The sequence below is a fragment of the Durio zibethinus genome, chromosome 25 (assembly GCF_047325235.1).
Source record: "Durio zibethinus cultivar Kanyao isolate XHJ-2024 chromosome 25, ASM4732523v1, whole genome shotgun sequence".
In the NCBI taxonomy this organism is placed as follows: Eukaryota; Viridiplantae; Streptophyta; class Magnoliopsida; order Malvales; family Malvaceae; genus Durio; species Durio zibethinus.
In genome coordinates, this window is record NC_143186.1 from 19,513,350 (window position 1) to 19,536,481 (window position 23,132).

Below are 23,132 nucleotides of genomic sequence, written 5' to 3' on the forward strand. Positions count from 1 at the left end.
TAGCATAATGGGGTTGATGGTCGCCCTATCAAAACTTATGAGCAGTTTCACCAAGAGGTGCAAAAGCTCTTAGATTTATACCAGTTGAAAGTTTATGAAGATGAAAAAGTTTTAAAAAGTGTTGAAGTATCCATGACAGATAAGCCTGCAAAGCTGTTTTCAAAGTTGGTGACGATTCATTATGGGAATAAGCCAAAGTCAGTCCTAGATAAACTCATTCTCAGACAGGTAACTTTTAAAGTTCCAACTCCATTCTTATATAAGGATGATAAAGCTGTACCCTAGAAATATGGCTGTGATATAGTAGTTCAGGGGCAAGAAGAAAATGTCTCAAAGTTGACGCCTCCAATATAACTAGTGTAAGAGGCATTACCTAAAGTGGAATATGCTACATTCCAGAAATATTAAAGAAAGCTAAGGTAAGAGAAGGAGGAAATAACCCTAAAGTAGAACCTAAGAAAGATCATCCGAAGTAGGTGTCAGAAAAAGAGGCTTGTGAATTTTTAAAGTTAGTAAAACATAGTGAATATTCAGTTGTTGAATAGTTGAACAAAATGTCAGCACGAATCTCATTATTATCACTGCTATTGAATTCGAAACCAAATTGAAATACCTTGCTGAAAGTATTGAACTAAGTATATGTGGCACATAATGTATTTGTTGAATATGTGAACTATTTAGCTAAAAATTTAATCATGCCAAATTATATTTCATTCAGTGATGATGAGATTTCCCTACAGGAAAGAGAAAGTACCAAGGCTCTGCATATCACAGTCAAATACAAGAGCCATATCATGGCTAAAATTCTTATTGATAATGGCTCTATTATTAATATCATGCCTATGTCAACTTTGGTAAGGCTACCTATTGACTATTTTCATGTGAAAGATAGTCAAATGATAGTGCAAGCTTTTGATAGGATCAGAAAGAAAATCCTAAGAGATATCGAGATGCCCTTACAAATTAGGCCATGCACTTTTAATGTGAAATTTTAAGTAATAGATATCTCTCCGTCTTATAGTTATTTATTAAGAAGGCCATAGATTCACATGGCAGGGGCTGTTCCTTCTACTCTTTATCAAAAAATTAAGTTCAATATGGAAGGCCAGTTAGTGGTAGTGTTTGGAAAGAAAGACATGTTAGTGACCCAACCTTTGAATGCCTTGAAGAAGTGGAGGAGTGTTCCTATCGATCTTTTGAACTAGTCAACTCTGTGGGTGAAAGATTTAGAAATCAACCTTTTTCAAAGATAGTGATAAGCCAAGTTATCAATAAGGGCTGGTATCTAGGAGTAAGACTGGGTAAGAATTTACAGGGAATAAAAGAACCCCCAATGGTGGTGGATAATAGTGAAAGGCTAGGCCTAGGCTATGAAGTAGCAGAATGAGAAATCAAGAGAAGACCAACAGGTAAAACAGTAAGACTAATGATTATCCTACACCTGTACGAGACTTTTAGACTTGGAGGATTCATGTACCCAAATACAGAAAAAAGTATGAAAAAAACTTTTACCTAGTTAACCATCCATGCTATTGAAGATGAAGTAAAACTTAATCAAGAAGGGTGGGTCTGCCTTTTTCCGCTATATTATGAGCTGAACAATTGGAGTGCCATTGAAATACCTTTGACTTTTGAAACTAATTCAATATAATTGTACATCCCAATAGTTATTGCCCAAAGCATTGGGATGATCTTTCTTGTTTGGGCCATTTATCTTTTATTATTCTAATAAAGATTAGAAAGGATACATTTTCATTCATTTCTTCTTGTGTCTTTATTGTTCCTATTTTTTCAAACACATCTTGCCAACATATCCCATTTCATTCAATTTTAGGTCCTTAAACGAACATAAAGATAATTATGATAACAGTCAAGATGTTAGTTTTAAGAATTCAATTAACACCGATGAACTTATTAATGAAAAGAATTCTGAGGAATATGTTATGCCTCCGGACCTAATGAGATTAATTGAACAAGAAAATAAGCCAATTGAGTCTCATCAGGAGATAGTTGACTTAGTGAATCTGGGAGATGAAGAGAATAAGAAATATGTCAAAATTGGCACTTCACTTTCATCAAGAGATAGGCAATGTTTTGTATATTTACTTCGAGAATTCATAGATATGTTTGCTTGATCTTACCAAGATATGTCAGGGCTGAGCACGGAGATAGTAGAGCACAGATTACTCCTAAAGCCAGAATGTAAGCTAGTCCAGCAGAAACTGAGGTGAATGAAGCTTGAAATGTTACTAAAAATCAAAGAAGAGATGAAGAAATAATTTGATGCAGGCTTCTTACAAGTGGCTAAATATCTAGAGTGGGTAGCCAATATAGTATTAGTTCCTAAAAAAGATGGAAATGTACAAATGTGTGTAGACTATCGTGATTTAAATAAGGCTAGTCCAAAGGATAACTTTTCTTTACCTCATATCGATACACTAGTAGATAACACAGCTAAACATTCAATGTTTTCCTTCATGGGTGGGTTTTTAGGATATAATCAGATAAAAATAACTGCAGATGATATGGAAAAGACTACTTTCGTGACCATGTGAGAAACTTTTTATTATAAAGTCATACCTTTTGGGTTAAAAAATACTGAGGTAACATATCAAAGGGCCATGGTAACATTCTTACATGATATGATGCACAAAGAGATTGAGATATATGTAGACGATATGATTGCAAAATCTTGTGAGAATGAAGATCATGTCACCAGCCTTAAAAAGTTATTTGAAAGATTGAGAAGGTTTCAGCTCAAGTTAAACCCAGCCAAGTGCACCTTTGAGGTAAAGTTAGAGAAGTTACTAGGCTTTGTGGTCAGTGAAAGAGAGATTGAAGTCGATCCAGACAAGATACGAGCCATTCAAAATTTGTCACCTCCTAGTACACCAAAAAAAGTTCGAGGTTTTCTGAAAAGATTAAATTACATTTCTCGGTTCATTTCTCAGCTTACTTACAAATGTGATCCCATATTTAAGCTTCTCCATAAGAATAATCCTGGAGAATGAAATGAGAAATGTCAAGTGGCTTTTGATAAAATTAAGTAATACTTATCAAATCCTCTAGTATTGGTGCCACCTGTTCTAGGAAAATCTTTAATTCTATACTTGACAATGTGTGAGAATTCAATGGAATGTGTGCTGGGTAATAAGATGAGTTTAGCCAAAAGAAGAGAGCTATTTACTATTTGAATAAAAAGTTCACAGAATATGAATCCAAGTATTCTTCATTAGAGAGAATGTGTTGTGCATTTGCATGAACTGCTAAAAGACTCAAATAGTATATGCTCTATTATACCACATGGCTCATAGCAAAATTGGATCCAATTAAATACATCTTCGAGAAGCTTTCTTTGTCTGAAAGAATTGCTAGATGGTAAGTAATGCTCTCAAAATATGATATTATATATGTAAGCCAAAAAGTAATAAAAAATGGTGCTATAGCGGGTTTCCTTACAGATCATGCTACTGAAGAATATGAACCAATGAGATTAGAATTTCTTGATGAACATCTAATGACTATTTCTCAACTGAAAAAGGGGAAACATGAAGAAAAGTGTTAGAGAATATATTTTGATGGAGCTACTAATGCCTTGAGACATGAAATTAGGGTGATTTTAATTTCCCTAGAAGAACAATACTATCCTGTAACAGCGAGGTTAAATTTTAATTGCACAAATAATATCACTAAATATGAGGCATTTGTCATGGGTTTACAAACTGCTATAGATAAAAGAGTGAAAGCATTAAAAGTGTTTGAAAACTTAACTCTAGTTATATATCAGTTGAAAGGAGAATGGAAGATGAAAGATTCAAAACTCGTTTCATATCATAGTATATTTTAGAGTTGATAATGCAATTCGAAGATATCTAGTTTGACCATTTACCTCGAGAAGAGAATATGATTGTTGATGTTTTGGCTACTCTGGCTGTAATTATTTGAATTAATGACAATACTGACATTCAGCCCATCAAGCTAGATGTTAAGGATATGTTAGCTCATTGCTCCAATGTAGAAGAAGAAGAGGATGGAAAACCCTAGTATATGATATCTTACAGTATATTAAAGATCAACAATACCCATTCAAGCAACAAAAAATGATAAAAAGGTCATCCGAAGATTAGCTATGAGCTTTTTCTTGGATGGAGATGTTTTATACAAAAAAATCGTGATCAAGTATTATTAAGATGTGTAAGTAAGGCTGAAGTAAGAAAAATCATTGAAGAGATGCATGATGGAATATGTGAGGCACATGTCAGTGGACATATGATAGTGAGGCAGATCATGAGAATAGAATATTACTGGTTGACAATAAAAAGTGATTACATTGACTATGCTCATAAATGCCTAATATATACTGATAAGATCCATGCTCCACTATCTGCTTTACATGTTTTGGCACCACTTTGGTCATTTTCAATGTGGGGCATAGATGTCATTGGTCCTATCACCCAAAGGCTTCTAATGGGCATAAGTTTATTTTTATGATGATAGATTACTTTACAAAATGGGTGAAGGTAACATCATATGCAAATGTAACACGATCTGTGATTTGTAAGTTCATAAAGAGAGAGATTATCTGTAGATATGAACTTTCGAAAAGAATTATTTCAGATAATACCAAGAACTAAATAGTAAGATGATGTAAGAAATATGTGCTCAATACAAGATCAAGCATCATAACTCGATATCTTACCATCCGAAAATGAATGGAGCAGTTGAAGTAGCTAACAAGAATATCAAAAGAATTCTTGAGAAGATGACTGAGACTTATAAAGATTGACATGAAAAGTTATCATTTGCACTGCATGCATATCGAACATTAGTGCGCACTTCTACTAGGGCAACCTCATTTTTTTTGGTTTATGGGATAGAAGCTGTACTACTAGTGAAAGTGGAGATCTCATCCTTAAGGGTTTTAAAAGAAGTTGAATTGAAAGAAGCTAAATGGATTCGAGAATGTTATGAACAGTTAAATTTCATAGAAGAAAAGAGATTGACTGCATTGTACCATGGTTAGCTATATCAAAGAAGAATGATGAGGGCTCATGATAAAAAAGTTTGACCCCGTTACTTTCGAGAAAGAGAGTTGGTCTTGAAAAGAATCCTTTCAACCCAGCACGATAATAGAGGAAAATGAACTTCTAATTGAAAAGGGTCGTATATGGTGAAGCAAGCTTTCTCAGGTGAAGCATTGATACTGACTGAGATGGACGAAAATAATTTATCCCATCTTATAAATTTTAATGCTGTGAAGAAATACTATGCTTGAAAAAAAATGAAAAAAATGAAATGAAAAATGGAAAAAAATGAAAAAAAAGAAAATGAAAAGAAAAAATGAATGAAAAATGAGGACTCAAGGCAAAAACCCTAAAAGGGCGATTTGAGTCATAAAAGGTTTATCTAAGTTGATAACCCAAAAAGGTAGCTTAAATAAGGAGAATACAACATCAAATTTAAAAATCCATTGGCATGGAGACTAGCAAATTCAGAGGAGCTTTAAGTTGTTGAATGCATCATATGGTTGGGTTTTCAAAAAAACCTTGAGATGTGTTATCATAATTGTCAAATTGTTCATTTTTGGGCATTGTCTCCCAATACTTATCCTTGTAATTCTTTCTTGGCCAAAGTTTGCCAACATTTTGCTAATAAAAGACATTCTATTTCACTATTTGTGTGCCTCTTCTGTTGACTGTTTCTCAACCATTCTTATTCTTCTTCTTAATACCTTACAATGGAAGAAATGTGCAAATGCATTCTTACTTTTTGAGTTTGAAATAATGATTGATAAATGAATAATGGCATGAAAGATTTTTATATTACATTAGAAAGGTTAAGAATGATAAAGGCAAATTTGAGATGTTCAATTCCTGATAAGGACATTGAATTTGGAAAGAGATTACCTGCAGAAAGGATACTAGAATTAAATGAAAGAGATGATTAAAAGTTACGTTGACTTAGTCTTTGAAGAACAAAGGGTTTGATGCCTAAGAAAAGAGCTTGAGAAACTTGAGTACCACAATTGAATAGGAATTAATTAGCCAACATTTGCATAGCATGCATTGAATGTCACACGCATTGCATAACATATACTACATTCAAGAAAATATAATGCATAAATTCAAGAAGCAGGGGTATTTCAAAATCTCATATAGAGAAGACAGATGTGAAGATATTTTTAAATTTGAGAAAAAGCTTGTCAGGTAAGTTTCTAATCCTTGAAATATGATATCTCTCGTTATCAGGATTGATTTGTAAGACCTTTGAGCATAATCTCTTGAAATTCCTTCAAACACGATTTTTAACTCCTTTGGACATGATCGTCAATAAGCAATTTACTGTCCAAAGTTATGATGCCTCTGTTTAGAAGAGCCATTTACTTTTCAAAAGTGTTTGAGCCTCTGATTAGAGGAGCCATTTACTTTTCAAAAGTCATTGAGCCTCTGATTAGAGGAGCAATTTATTTTTCAAAGTTGTGATGCCTCTGATTAGATGAGCTTTGTTTATGTTTCTCAAAGTCGTTGAGCCTCTACTTAGAAGAGCTTTGATCAAAATTTTAACAAAAAAAAAGAGAGCAAAAAAAAAAAAGAAAAATGGGTGTTCAGAAAGGTCAGAAGCAATTCTAAGAGCTTTTTTAAAAATTTTAAAGAATTTTAGGTGAATTTTTTTTGGAAATTTTTAGAAAATTTCCAGATTTCGATGAAATTTAAATTTTTCAGTGACTTTTTTGGCACCGATTGAATTTGCTAGCTAGCTACCCAATTTTCGACGTACTATTTTAAAGAATCGATCAACTTTTCGACAAACTTCCGACGAAAAACCTAGATTTCGATAATATTTTTTAGAATCTGACGAGATTCAACTGGAGTTCTTGGTTTCTTTAGAGAGAAAGAGGAAACAAATAGGGAGAAGAGAGAGAGAGAGAGAAAAAAGCAGTCTGTAGAAAAATAGAGGTTGGAGCCTTTTATAGTGCCGTAAAACGACATCGTTTTGGCGTTAGTAAACCCACAGGATCCGCACGTTTTGTCAAGATCTGACTCGATCCAATTGCGACCCGATCTAACAACCCGAGTACTAAGCTTCTCCTAGAGCCGAGCCGAGCCGACGTCCCCGAGCAGTGTCTTCGAGCTGCCTTTTCTATCTTGAGTCGAGCCGTTTCCCAGTCGAGCCGAGCTGTTCCAAAGGTTTTTTTTATTTCTTTAATTATTATTATTATTATTATTATTATTTAGTATTTCTTATTTTATTTTTATTTTTATCTTTATTTTTATTTTTATTTTATTTTTTGATTTTTTTTAATTAAAATTCCAAAAAAAAAATTTTTTTGAGGAAAAGTTGAAAGTATCAATTTTTCTCGAAATTAAAGTTTCAAAAAAATATTTTAGGAAAAAATTGAAAGTATCAATTTTTCTTGTACCAAAGCAATGAGTTTTTGAAGAGAAAAGGATTTATATCTAAAGTTGAATCATTTTATTTTATTTCTTTTCCTTTTTTGTGTCTTGAGTTTTTTTTAATGTTAAATAATCCGACGATAAAATCTCTGTAAGTGAAACAGTAGTCTCCTTGCATACTCTTGAGGTGAGAGAATTTTTTTAATTTTTTGCTAAAAGTATTAGAGTCAATAGAAAATAATTTTCAATAATTAATTACTTGGTAAATTTTTAAGGCTTATTGGATAACACAAAATTAAGTTAGTACCATCTTTTGATGGGCGTTGTGAGGGTGTTATAACCTTTCTCACACGTAACCGTACTCTCGAACCCTGTTCTGGTTAGTAGATTTGAACCTATTCTTTTAGGGACCCTTAGGCTTAGGTGTTCCTTAAAAAGATAGATTCTTTAGGTGGCCAATCGCACCTAGATAAAAAAAGTTTGGTGGCGACTTCTAAAGCTAATGTCTAGTGATGGATCCCCGGATCTAGACGTTATGACACACCTAAATGAGTTTAATATGTTGGTTTCTTAATTGGTGATGATTTCTGTTGATGAGTTAGAAGATGAAAAGAAGACTTTAATTTTGTTATTTTTGCCCAATTCTGATAGACCTTTAGTTCAAACTTTGTTGGTAGGTAAGTCTACTTTGAAGTTGGATGATATGACTGCCCTATTGCGTGAGATCAAAAAGTTTATGAAAATACAAAACTCATCACCTGGAAGGAGTACATTAACTGTAGAAGGTTTTGATCGAGAGAGGATTGATGAATCAAGAGAGAGATCCAAATCAAGAGATAGAGATTACAGTGACATAGAATGTTATTATTATGGTCAAAAGGGAATTATCTAAGTGCATTGCAAAAAGCTGCAAAGGGATATGGCTGCTTTCAAAAGGGCAAATGATAAAAAGAGATAGAATGAAGGGAAAAGTGATACTGCTATTGTCATGTCTAATGATGATGATGTTGTTTTGATGACTTGTGTGGATGAGACTCAGATTTTGAAAGGTGATAAAAGTTGGGTTTTAGATTCAGCTACTATAATCCATGTCTGCAATGATAAGAGTTAGTTTGTAGAGTTGAAAGAGAATGAAAAGTATGGGGATATTCTGGTTGTCAACAACGAAAAGGTGCAAATTCAAGGCATTGGGAGTGTTTGCCTTAAATCTTAAAATGGTATTGTTAGGACGCTTCGTCATGAAGGTATGTACTGAGTTGTAGCTACAATTTAATTACTTTAAGTGAGTTAGCTTATTGGGGGTACACATACTATGGTAGTAATGATTCATTGAAAGTATACAAAAGTGTGATCCTACAAGGGAATAGGGTCAAAAATCATTTGTATATGTTTGAAGGAGGCTCAATTGTTAGGATTCCTGTGATGATAGAAAAAAAGAAAGGCAAGCATGTCAGCTTTTTAGATATTATTGAAGTGTTTAGAGATTCAAGTCAAATGAGGATTTGTTTAGATTTGCCTTGAATCTTAGAATCTCACATCGAAAGTTATAAAAGTTTTGAGTTTGTCTTGTATCCCATATTGAAAGTTTAGTAAAGGTTTAAAGGGTTTCACTCTTATAAATAAGATGTTTTGGTTTTGATTGTCTCAGATAGTTAGACACCAAGAGAATAGCTAAATGAGTAGGCTATTAAAAGGGTATAATCAGGTTTTAGGTTAAGTTTTGAGTAATTAGTTGGTGGCTTTTCTCATTCTAAAAGTCTTTCAGTTGTAAAAATTTATTTGATAGTGGATTAGGTTTGGAGTAGGCCATTTGAGTTGGGCTGAAACAAATATATTTGTATGTTTTATTCTTGATTTGAGCTTGCTATTTTATTCGTGAGTGCTGCATGTGTATGTTGATTTTCCAATAGAAACAACCAAAGTGGAGTCTTCACCAAGTTGTAGATGCGTAATTGGTCCATGTTTCCTGGCCAAATCCCTAGGGAGCCATAAACAAAACAAGGAGGAAGGCGAGGAGGACCTGGAATAAGGGTATGTGAAACTCCATTAGCATAAAGGGGAGGAATTTGGCAAGAGGTAATTTGGTGAGGAACTTGGAAAGAAATGCAGTGAACTTATCGAGGATGTGTCCTGGCATGTCATTTGGTATGGCTATTGTTGAGCTTTCCCTTGCACATTTACTGTACCATTTTGATTGGAAACTCCCTAATGGGGTGAAACGTGAAGATCTAGACATGAGTGAGGCCTTTGGTTCTACTGCTAGAAGAAAAAGAGATATGTACCTGATTCCCATTCGGTACTCAGTTCTTTGAAGCAAAAATATCAGATGATCATCTCGTAAAGCCATTGAGAAGATTGTCAAATCACATTTCTCATGGCAGCTATTGCTTCCTAATAGTTTTGTATCAGAACACAAATAAGAAGCATGAATGCATGGTAGGTGCCGCATGTTTTAGAGATCAATTCTCAAATAAATAATCAATTTTCAAATAAACAATTATTTTGTTTTCAAATGAAACGTCTTTGAATTAAAGTTACCAAAAGAAAGAAATTGATAACAATAGCTACTTATCCAATGGCTTATTTTGAACAATTAAACATTAGCTGTCAATTCAAATCATTCATGTTATGGTTCTTCATGAACATCAGGAATTGGTGGTGAATTTACAGCGCTTGTGTCATATGAAGAAGTTTATGTCTATTAATTAATTCGCATGTAATATTAAAGCTTAGTATGGAGTTCATGGCTTGCCTATCTTAATTTTCCCTGGATGGAGACAAGTATCAGACTTGATGGCTGCAGAGCTAACACTAATTCAACTATTGTCAATAGAATCAAGGAAGTTGGTTTTATTTCTGCTGATGTAGTTCTTACTGGTTTTTAAAATTGTAACAGGTTCTTGGTACCTTAATTAAAATCCTGAGTTGTTGCCTACTATCAGGTGAAGAATAATAATAATAATATCTTGCAATCGAAAAATCTTCAAGCAGCTTGGTTGCTATGGCAAAAGAGAGAGACAAATATATTTTAAACAATTTTTTAGATTGTCTGCCAATTCAGGAGTTGATCCCTATTCTATTTCTGAATGAAGACCAAGACTTGGTGGCTTAGATCAGTGCTTATGTCAGATATCAGAATCAGAAAAAGTCATAAGGTGGCAAATGGTTGGTGTCAATTTTAAAATTAAAAACTTGACCTTGAAAACAACTTGAAATAAAAGATAATGGCAAATTAATTAGAAATCTATCACTCTTGGAGAGAGGAAAATGCTATCACACTAGTTAAGCAATTTTTTTTTTTTTTCAAATAACTAGTTTAGTAATTTCAAAATCTGACACAAGGAGATTTATTCAAAATCTTTCTCTAGAAAGATTTAATAAAAATATGATAAGAGATATTCATGTGCCAAGTTAAATTAAGTTCAATTGATATTTTTAAAGTTCCTATTCAAACATGGTCTAACTCAATCCGTCGGATTTAAAAGGTTTAATTTTTTTTTTAAAAAAAAATTAATTTCAAATAAAAATATTTTTATTAATTAAATAATGGCCTCAACTAGATGCAAACTTAAAAAATTATGTCCAAAATCAAATCCGAATTATGCTGGACAGAAAACTTAATCCGGGACAGATTAATCTCTGAGCAAAGCAGCTATTTGGAGAAATTCTACTAAGCTTGAGCAAGGAATTCAAGATGGCAAAAATAAATATTCTGACCAAAGCTCCTCTGTATTTTCTTCATGGCGCCACACCTATCCTTTTCAATTCTCTTCTTTCTGTACACAGTGTGCTGAAATTAGAGACCACAATTGACCAGAGCCACCAACAATTTTTGCTTTAATAATTCGACCCCGTATCTTTAGATTTTGTTTAAATCTAATCTTTTTGTTGTAATACAATTTTAATGATCACGACAGAAAATGTTCTTTACAAGAATCAAAGTTTGATTAACAAAATAAATTCTGCTCTACCAATTGGATTAACCCTTTTGAGTTGAAACTTGAAAGCCGACAACAATTACTCAAATAAGCAGCCGCCTCCATAGCCTATTTACCACTTTTGTTAGTAGGTAGTAACAATTTTTCTTACGCAAGAATTGTGAAAGTTCCTTCAAGTCTAAAATGAGATTTTGTTTTGATAAACTTTGACGAGTCAAAATTCAAAACCAAACACATTTTTCCACAATGAAGTAGAAAAGTTTTCACAGAAATTCTTTTTAAATTGTTGAGATTGTAAAATATATATGTATACACACACACACACAAACAAGTCTCAATCATTTCCATTATTGATATCCAGAAAATCGTCAGAATCAATTTGAAGACGTAATAAACAGGGAAGTGGCAATGGTGCCTTTCCTTAATTTTCAATTTTACAAACATTTGCTGTTACAATTAAGGTTTTATTTGCTTATTTAGTTTTGATTTAAATAGGTATCTTTCAAAAGATACAACTCTTAATAAATAATCAGTGTCATTTAAAGAAATTATCTGCTAAACAAAGACTTTGTAATTGAGGTGTTCAAACTAGTTCCAATTGCTTGTTTTGTAAGTAAGAAATTAAGTCTAAAGATCACTTACTTTTCACAGGTGTGTTAATTAAACAAATTTGACCACGGGTGCTACATCTTTTTAGAATTCAAAGGCTAGCTAGTGACTAATTGGCATTATGAATTTTTTTGGATCAAAAGTAACTTAAAAAGATGAATCCCTTTTGACTATGACTCTTAAAATTGTTTGGAATCCCTTCATCTATGAAGTTTGGATGGAAAAGCAGGCTCCATGGAATCCAACGCCTGGTTGGTAATTTTGTTAACAGATTTCTTTGTAGTAGTTGGAATGTTTGATTGTTTTGCTACATTCTCTTTGTTCTTTGATGTTTTACTTTTGTAAAGCTTAATTCTTAATACAAGACTTCTCCCTTTTGGATGAATAAAAAGCATATTCATTTGTCCAAGAAATTCAATTTAATGCAGTCTCTTCTACTATTTAATTTTAATGATGGTCACTCGCAACCGCCTGTCAAATTGGACTGAAATGTATAATTTTTTAACAATGTTCGAAAGTGATGACCCCAGCAAATTTGTACGCATCTTCGGCCTTGTGCTAAGAAGAATTCTATAAATTTACAGCATTAAGGGGTGTTAGCTGTAACTCATCACACACTAAAACTCATCAAAATCTGCTTTAGCTTCATTCTCTTCAATACTTTATCCCTTTTTTTTTTTGGTAGTTATGGAGCTTCATCTGCCCTCCTTCCAAGTCCTCTTAACCTTCCTCCTTGTTTTTCTCATGATATTCAAAAGTTTAAAGAAATCTAAACTCAAGGACTCTCCCAAAAACCTACCCCCTGCACCATGGAAACTACCTTTTATAGGACATTTGCACCTTTTAATGTTCTCTCTTCCACATCATCGCTTGGGACAATTAGCCAAAAAACATGGTTCCCTGATGCATCTACAACTTGGTGAATTATCACATATTGTAGTTTCTTCTCCAGAGGCCGCTAAAGAAGTGATGAAAACACATGATATCAATTTTGCTAACAGGCCTTTTCTCCTTGTGGCAAGAATCGTATTTTATAATTGCACAGATATTTCTTGTGCACCCTATGGAGGCTATTGGAGGCAGCTTCGAAAAATTTGCACGTTGGAGTTGTTAAGTACAAAACGTGTACAATCATTCCGATCAGTCAGGGAAGAGCAGATATCAAATCTAATTAGGTCCATTTCTTCTAATACAGGATCGGCAATCAACCTCGGTGAGATGTTAACCAACTTATCATATAGCATCGTTTTAAGGACAGCCTTTGGCGGGAGATGCAAGCAACATGAAGCATTCATTTCACTTACTAGGAAAATTTTGGAAGCGGCAGGTGGTTTTACTATCACCGATCTGTTTCCTTCCATCAAATTGTTTCATGTAGTCAGTGGGATGAGAGCCAAACTTGAGAGGCTGCACAAAGATACAGACGAGATTCTTGAAAGCATCGTTGAAGAACATAGAGCTGGCAAAGCAAATCGGAAGAATGGTGATGATGTAACAGATGACCTAGTTGATGTTCTTTTGAATCTTCAGGATCATGGAGGCCTTGAATTTCCCTTAACAAATGATAACGTCAAAGCTGTTATCCTGGTTAGTAGTTTGACATCTCATATCTTGCATGTTTATGTGTGTGTAAGTGTATAATCCTATGAATTTACACTCAACTAAGATGCTTTTCACATTAATTGAGTACTTTTCAGGACATTCTCATTGGTGGAACAGACACAGCTTCAAATACAGTAGAATGGGCAATGTCAGAAATGATGAAAAATCCTAGAACGCTGGAAAAGGCGCAAGCAGAGGTAAGACAAGTCTTTGATAGAAGAGGGGTTGTCAACGAATCAGACCTTCATGAATTGAAGTACATGAAGTTAGTTATCAAGGAAACTCTAAGATTACACCCTCCTGTGCCTTTGCTAGTTCCAAGAGAAAATGTGGAGAGATGTGAGATCAATGGATATGAGATACCTGCCAAGTCCAAAGTTATTGTTAACGCATGGGCAATTGGAAGAGATCCCAAGTATTGGAACGAAGCTGAGAGGTTTAATCCAGAGAGATTCCTGAATAGTTCAGTTGACTATAAAGGGGCTAACTTCGAATTTATTCCATTTGGTGCTGGAAGGAGGATGTGTCCTGGGATGTCATTCGGTATGGCTATTGTTGAGCTTTGCCTTGCACATTTACTGTACCATTTTGATTGGAAACTCCCTAATGGGATGAAACGTGAAGATCTCGACATGAGTGAGGCCTTTGGTTCTTCTGTTAGAAGAAAAAGAAATCTATACCTGATTCCCATTCGGTACTCAGTAGTTTGAAGCAAAAATATCAGATGATCATTTGTAAAGCCATTGAGAAGATTGTCAAATCACATTTCTTGTGGCTGCTATTGCTTCCTAATAGTTTTGTATCAGATCTCGAATAAGGTGTATGAATATATGATGGGCACAGCATGTTTCAGAGATCAATTCTCAAATAAATAATCAATTTTCAAATGAAAGATCTTTGAGTTAAAGTTACCAAAAGATTGTTAAATAATTATATATTTGATTACAATTTGCATGTCTGTTGCGGATGACCATCATTAAAATTAAACAAGCAAAGAGCTGTAATTATCCAAATTTATCTTCTATTTTTTTAAGAAATAAAAAAAAGTGTACAACAAATTAGAGTCACTAGTTATTTGAAATTACTTAACGCGTTATTTGGGAAAAAAAAAATTTACTTAACTAGTGTGATGGCGTCTTCATCTCTCCATGAGTGATGGATTTCTAATTAATTTGACATATCGTTTATTTTAAGTTGTTTATAAGGTCAAGTTTTCAATTTTAAAATTGACACCAACCATCTACAGCCACCTTATGACGTATTGTTTTGATGAGATTCAACACTTCCCCTTCTATTATTGATTGGAATGAATGGACACGAGCTGCATTGAGAATCTCCATCATGCAATATTTTCGCAGTTGTCTCCAATAGTTTCCCTATGGTTCAAGGGCAATATCTTTATACCCATAAGTGGTAATCATTGGAACAACAAGAACAGGACTATAAGCAAAGATGATGTCATGTGTTTTCATAATCTCTTTAGCAATTTCTGGAGAAGAAACAACCACAGTGGAGACTTCACCAAGTTGTAGTTGCATAATTGGTCATGTTTCCTGGCCAAGTCCCTTAGAGAGCCATAAACAAAACAAGGAGGAAGGCGAGGAGGACCTGGAGTAAGTGTATGTGGAACTCCATTAGCATAAAGGAGAGGAATTTGGAAAGAAAGAAAGAAAGAAATGCAGTGAACTTATCAGTTGAACACCTTTCATTATTTTAATGTCATAAATGAGAGTTACATTTGTTGCGCCTGAAGCAATAATCACAACAATACAGAAGCAATGGATAACAATCAATAATAAAAAATACAGAAAAAATAAAGCACACCAAGATTTACTTGGAAAACCCTCCAGTGTAGAGGGAAAAAATCACGGACCATCAAAAAAATTTTTACTATCAAATAATAGGTATACAAAGTTCTTCTATAGCTAAAACTAGAGCTAATCAACAACTAGAGAAACAATTGGAGAAATCTCACCAAATAAGTGACTCAACAAATACACCCTGGATTTGTTCCTAGAGAGCTTCAAACCCGATCTTCACCGTTTAGAATGTAGAACTCTGAATCATAAACCTCCTGACAAGGTTCCAACTCAATCGGACCACGGATCGACTTCCGTTCAACCAACTCTCCCTTCTCTTTTTTCTCTCTGCTTTTTCTGGCTTTTCTTCTTTCTCTACTTGGTTTTCAACACACACTTAAAATAACCCCACCTCTTTTTTATTAAGTAGCTAGGGCTCTGTGTAAAATGAAAGATCAAGGCCCATGGCCTTTACTCGGTCCAAAACCACTTACATGAGGCTGGATCCCATTTTCCTAACAATCTCCCCCTCCAGCCCCATTAGGAGGAGATTCATCACCATAGCAATTTTATTTGGAACTTACCTTGGCCAGGGAACTCATTTCGACCAAGTTACTACAAAGCTCAAGTTACTGCAAAGCTCAAGCTTTTCTCTGTGAAGTATCTTAGTCAACATATCTGCTACATTATTATCAGTATGGACTTTCTTCAATAGCATCTGCTGTTCTTCAATCATTGAATGTAACCAATAATATCTAACATCAATGTGCTTTATTCTAGCATGGTATATGGTATTCTTACTTAAATTCAAAGCACTCTGGCTATCATAAAATACCACATACTCTTTCTGATTCAACCCCAATTCAAGAAGAAAACGTCTCATCCAAAGCATTTCTTTACATGCTTCGGTTGCTGCAATATACTCAGCCTCTGTAGTTGACAAAGCAACACACTTCTACAACTTAGATTGTCGAGATACAACTCCTCTTGCAAAAGTGAACAAATACCCTGAAGTAGATTTCCTACCATCAAGATCGCCTGCCATGTCAGCATTCGTAAACCCTTCTAGAACTGGTTGTGAAACACCATAAGTCAAGCATATTTTTTAGGTACACCTTAAATATCTAAAAATCCATTTCACTGCTTCCCAGTGAACCTTTCCTAGATTAAAAAGAAATCTGCTTACTACACCACTGCATGAGCAATGTCAGGCCTTGTACAAACCATAAGATACATTAAAAAATTGACTGCAGAAGAATAAGGAATACTAGACATAGTTAGTTGTTCTTCCTTAGACACTGGACAAGATTTTTTACTTAGATGAAAATGGTTGGCAAGTGGACTGCTAACTGATTTAGCATGTTGCATGTTGAATCTACCAAGCACTCGTTCAACATACTTTCCCTGTGACAACCACAGCTTTCCAGCTCTCTTATCTCAGATAATATCCATACCAAGAATCTACTTTGTTGGACCTAAATCTTTCATATCAAAGGACTTAGACAATTGTTCTTTCAACCTGCAAACCATACTAGCATCTTGTTCTACAATCAACATATTATCAACATATAATAATATGATAATGAAGTTACCATTAGGAAATTGATTAACATACACACAAGAATCCACTGCTATTCTTTTATAGCTATGACTCACCATAAAAGAATCAAACTTCTTGTATCACTATCGCAGAGCTTGTTTCAAGCCATATAAGCTTTTCTTCAATTTGCAAACTAAGTGCTATTTCCTTTTCACTTCAAAACCCTCAGGCTGATTCATATAAATGTTCTCTTGTAAATCACCATGCAAAAATATAATTTTAACATCAAGTTGCTTAAGCTCAAGATTCAAACTAGCTGCTAATCTCAGTACCACTCGAATATAACTCATCTTTACAACTAGAGCAAAAATCTCATCAAAATTGATGCCTGGTTTCTGAGAAAAACTTTTTACTACCAATCGAGCTTTGTACCTCACTAGTTTGTCACCATCCTTTTTCAACTTGAACACCTATTTATTCTTTATTGGCATCTTCCCTGTTAGAAGTTTAATAAGATCATAAGTACCATTCTTTCGTAATAACTTCATCTCTTCTTTCATTACTTTTAACCAGTGCTCTCTATCCGGAATAGCCTGCACATCTTGGAAGCTTTATGGCTCCCCTTCACTGGTAACTAAAATAAAATATGAACTTGGATACCTGGTAGATGGCTTGTGCTCTCTAGTAGATCTCTTGGGCTGAGACTCTACATTATTTGATGCCAAAGGTAGCTCCTCCTGCTCAACACTCTCAGGTAGAGAGGATTGCTTCCCCTGCTCAAAACTAATTGCATCTGGCTCATCACCAACTGTGGCTGGCTCATTCAAATTCTCAAGTTCTGTTTCTTGCTCATTTTCACCATCTGTGGCTCTTTCTTGTGGAATCCCTATTCGATGTTGAAACATCACACTTAACAGTAATCCGTGTAGTTTTCTCATTTTTCTCAAGGTCTGCTATGGTTTCTTTTTCATGAAAGACCACATCTCTACTTCTGACTATCTTTTTCTTTACTGGATCTCATATCCTGTAACCAAATTTCTCATCACCATATCCTACAAACACACACTGTGTGGCTTTACTGTCAAGCTTTGATCTCTGCTCTTTCGGTACATGCATGAATGTTTTACACCCAAAAATTTTTAAGTGAGAGTATGAAGTATCTTTTCCTGTCCACACTCTTTTTAGAATGTCAAAGCCCAAAGAAACTGATGGTGATCTGTTAAGTAAATAACAAGCCATGTTAACTGCTTCACCCCAGAATGGCTTTGGTAATTTTGCCATCCTCAACATACATCTAACTTTTTCCATAATGATACGATTCATTCTTTCAGCTATACCATTATGCTGCGGTGTTTCAGGTTCTGTCATCTCATGCCTAATCTCATGCTTTGAACAATACTCTTTAAAGCTTTTAGATGTGTATTCCCCACCATTATCAGTTCGAATACACTTCAAGGATAACCCTGTCATCCTTTCAACCATGGCATGAAATTTTTGAAAATACTGCAATACCTGACTTTTGTATTTCAACATATACACCCAAGTCTTACGTGAAGCATCATCAATAAAAGTAACGAAATATCTGTTACCACCTAATAACTCAACCTCAATGGGACTACATATGTCAATAAATTAATTCCAATATATTTTCTTTTCTCTGAGAACTTTTATGAAAAGAAACTCTATGATGCTTACCGAACAAATAATAATCACATGAATCGAGAGACATACCTTTGGTCAAGGGAATAAGAGATTGTCTTACCAAACCTGTAACCCCTTTTCACTAATGTGTGCCAGCCTTCTGTGCCACAAGTTTGCTGAAACATCATTTTCAGTGGCATTTACTTGGTTACCGTTCAATTGCATCCATGTCTTATACATTGTGTAGTATAGTTTTCCACTTGCAACTATCATAGATCCTTTGAGAAGCTTTCACTGTCCATTCTTTTGTCGACTTTCATATCCCTCCTTATCAAAGACATTAATAGCAAGCAAGTTTATTCTCATATCTGGAATGTGTCTGACATCCCTCAAAGTCAACATGCAGCCTGTACTAATTTGTACAATAATATCACCAATCCCAATAATCTATGACACACTCTTATTTCTCATCTTGATACAATCAAAGTCTCCTACTTTATAAGTTGTAAACAACTCTATCTTAGGAACACAATGATATGCCACTCCTGTGTCAACTATCCACTCAATACCGAGATCACTAACATGATTATAATTACCATGTGTACAAATCAAAGTAACTGAATCACTATCTGAATTCACTGCTGCAATATTGCCATCATTTGAACTCTTACCTTTCTCATCTTTTCGCTCTTGCTTCAAGATTTTACAGTTTCATTTTATATGATTTACCTTACCACAATAGAAACACTTCATTTTACCTCTAGACTTAGATCTATGTTTAGACTTACCATGACCTTTTGAGTCATGACCTCTGTCGATGTTACTACCTCTGTTTTCTGTGACCAGAGCTTGATTTTCAGGGTCTACATCTTTCGCCTTACTTTTTCATTAAGCATACTGTCATTTGCCATCTCTAATGTCACTTTATAATCAAAAGCTGAATTAAGAACAGTCATAACTAGAGTATTCCAGCTGTCTGGCAATGAACCCAAAAGAAATAATGCCTTCATTTCATCATCCATCTTAAGCTTCATAGTAGTCATCCGATTAAATATATCTTGAAAATCACTCAAGCGCTCTGTAACAGATAGTCCATCCATGTACTGTAAAGTAGCAAGCTTTTTAACAAGCATAACTTTATTTATACCTATTTTTTTCTCATACAATGCTGTCAATTTTTTTCAAACAATGTGAGCATCTGACTCCTACGCTACATGATGAAACACGCTGATATCAACCCATTTTTTTTATTATAGCCGAATTAGCTGAATCACCAAATACTGACTCATACAAATCTTTACAGTATAGATGATCCTCCATCATAGGCTTCCAAATTGAATAATTCGATGCTGTCAATTTTATCATAAAACTTGTATCACCCTTTATGATCTCAAATAGAATTTACTTCTATCATGGATTACTTCTGTATCGATGTCTTAAAATAACCCTCGCTCTGATACTACTTGTTATACCTGAAGCAATAATCACAACAATACAGAAGCAATAGACAACAATCAATAATAAAAAACGTAAGAAAAATAAAGCACACCAAGATTTACGTGAAAAACTAGTGTAGAGGAAAAAAACCACGGACCACCAGAAAAATCTTCACTATTAAATAATAGGTATACAAAGTTCTTCTCTAGCCAAAATAGAGCTAATCAACAACTAGAGAAACAATTAGAGAAATCTCACCAAATAAGTGACTCAATAAAATACACCCTGGATTTGTTCCTAGAGAGCTTCAAACCCGATCTTCACCGTTCAGAATGTAAAACTCTGAATCATAAACCTCATGACAAGGTTCCAACTCAATCGGACCATGGATCGACTTTTGTTCAACCAACTCTCCTTTCTTTTTTTTCTCTCTACTTTTTTTGGCTTTTCTTTTTTCTTTACTTGGTTTTCAACACACACTTAAAACAACTCCACCTCTTTTTTATTAAGTAGCTAAAGCTCTGTGTAAAATGAAAGATCAAGGCCCATGGCCTTTACTCGATCCAAAATCACTTACATGAGGCTGGATCCCATTTTTCTAACAACATTTACTCATTTAAATTTACATTTACTTCTACAATTTTTAATGTGTGATAAACGTGAATTGCTTCCATTATTCATTTTGTGGTCCAAAGGCCTGAAGGTCATCAACTGTCATCTAGAAATAGTACAATGTTACTATATGATTTTGACTACTAATCAACTGAATGTCGGTTAGGTGAAGAGGATGTATTTACAATATTGCAAAACTGTTGAAATCCATTACGATTTTCTCTATTTTGTTTTTTGCAAGTGTTTTTGTGAGCCGTCTAAATATTTTTTGTGAGATAAAATCATGAGATATTCGAGTTAAAATGGATAATATCTTGCAAGCTAGATATGGATCTCTACAAATAATATCAAAATGGTCCTTAGTCAAATGAAAGTTAAGTAATGCACTGTGAGAGCCACTTCCAAATTCTCAAGAAAACGAAATGTTATACGATGAGAGTTTATTCGAGAATCTTGACATTGACATCTAGTGTGATCTTAGTTTTGTAAATTTATGTATGATTTGTGATGGGTTTGACAAAATGTCAAGTTTTAACAAAAGGAGATTATAATGCTCTCAATTTCACATGGAAAGAATGTGAGAATATGATGTAGAGATTTAAATTCCAGTATTTTTTATGAGATAAAATCTTTAGACTTTCGAATAAAAACTAATAATAACTTACAAATTAAGTGCACATCTCCACAATTTCTAATTTGATGTTTTGTAAGCAAGCTATTAATCTGCCAAATTCATCAGAACAATATCAACTGCCAGTAAAACGAGAGGATTACATTATGTAATATTATTAATCTTTTATCATCTATGTATCTATATATAAAAGTGTGAATTCTAAAATTGTTAATAGTGATTGACCTAAATATCCCTACAAATTTTTAAATTAACAAATTCATCCTTAAATATGTAACTTTCATTAATTTATTTAAATTTAATTTCAATCAAATATAATTAAAAATAAAGTTTATGAGAAGTAAAACTACTTAAATTTTAATTTTAAGTGTTAATAGTAATTGACTAAAATATTTTTAGTAAATTTTTTTATAAATTTTAATTTAAATGAATTTCTATTATTAGAATTTTTTTTTTATAGTTAGACTAAAAAATACTAAAAATAATTTATTAAATTCTTAATAAAATTTTAATTTAAAAAATATTAAAAGTGATTGATTAAAATACCATTAGTAATTTTTTATAAATTTTAATTTAAATGATTTTATTTTTACAATTAAACTTTTTTTCGTAAGTAAAATGATTTTTCTCATCAAATGAAAATACAAATAGAACGAGATAAAAGCTTAATGTGCATAGGAATAAAACAATTATATGAAGTTTGTTTCTTTAACTGTTGTAAAAATGATTGTATACGTAATTTATGTTTATAAATAAATTTATTAAAAAGAATTATAATTAAGTCATTTAAGCATATTTATTTTTTTCTCTATTTTTTGCCTTTTAATTTTTTGTTTTAATATATTAACTACATACGTATGATAATGATTTTATTATTTATATGTTTTATGAGTTGATAATTTGATCACTGATAAAATAATTAGATATTTTTAGTCCTTGAAATAATTTTTTAATATATGATTCTTACACTTTAATTTGACATTTATAATTAATTTCTTGTATTTTTTTCTTAAAATTTTATAATTGTTATTCATATGAACAAAACTAATATTAAATCAAATGCAAATCAACTACACCCCCTTCACCAACAATTAGCAATATGTGATTCATTGAACACTTTACTTGGCCTTTTCACATGTAGAAATAGGTAATTCAAGAGATGATGAAACTACTAGTAGCTCAAGATTAGGTCCCATCAAATTATCATAAGGATTATTCATGTTGATTGAAACAATAATTGATTTAATTTTTTTAAAAACTTTTATCTTAATATGCTTATATATGATTAATTTATATCTTGATGTTATTTAATTTTTCTAAATTATATTAAACTGCTTGTTTGTTTTAGTCATCCAAATGGTGAACGACCTAATTTGAATTATTTTAAATAAAAAATTATGAAGTGAAGTAAAATTAATTGTTTTTTGTGAATTCTTTTAAGGAACAAGAAAATTCATTGGAACTATCTTTTGAATGTTTTTATGCCAAAATTACATTCATTTATTAAAATTTATTTGTTAATGCTGAAAATAAAATCATTATAAATTGTATAAGTATTACATAACAAGTTTGTTATTCATAGAATTAAAATTTTCTTAATAAAACATGACAAGTACTAAGATTAGGAATTTATTTTATTTTATTTTTAAAAATTATATTTTAATATTTTTATATAGTAAAAATTTTTAAATAAAAAAAAATTATTTAATTGATAGAACATACAATCACATTCAATTATTGGAAGCATCAATGGAAGATTATCCTAAGTAGAAAAATAAGACTACAGATACCCCATTTAGCTCGGGGTCAATTTATATTTTAAAATTAGGCTTTGAATTTTTTTAATTTATTTTTGGTATTATATTTAGTTTAGAGTTATTATTATTTAAAAAAATGGGGAAAGAATTATTTTGTTGAAACTTAAAGAGG

At 32.9% G+C, this 23,132-nt stretch overlaps 1 protein-coding gene and 1 pseudogene across 1 annotated transcript; one reads left to right on the top strand and one right to left on the bottom strand.

Annotated features, from left to right (window-relative positions):
• Nucleotides 1–15,853, bottom strand: part of LOC149511769 (desmethyl-deoxy-podophyllotoxin synthase-like) — a 33,758-nt pseudogene extending 17,905 nt beyond the window's left edge.
• LOC111275604 (desmethyl-deoxy-podophyllotoxin synthase-like) lies at nucleotides 12,537–14,491 on the top strand. The gene is made up of 2 exons (XM_089754629.1): nucleotides 12,537–13,528; nucleotides 13,639–14,491. The coding sequence occupies exons 1-2, from the start codon at nucleotides 12,629–12,631 to the stop codon at nucleotides 14,251–14,253; spliced, it is 1,515 nt and encodes a 504-aa protein (XP_089610755.1). The 5' UTR covers nucleotides 12,537–12,628; the 3' UTR covers nucleotides 14,254–14,491.
• Nucleotides 15,854–23,132: the final 7,279 nt, after the last annotated feature.

What these genes read in the sequence shown, in the direction of transcription:
- LOC111275604 (XM_089754629.1), top strand. Translation starts at nt 12,629, where the DNA reads ATGGAGCTTCATCTGCCCTCCTTCCAAGTCCTCTTAACCTTCCTCCTT. An exon ending in ACGTCAAAGCTGTTATCCTG is followed by an intron (nt 13,529 to 13,638) that starts GTTAGTAGTTTG and finishes AGTACTTTTCAG; the next exon opens with GACATTCTCATTGGTGGAAC.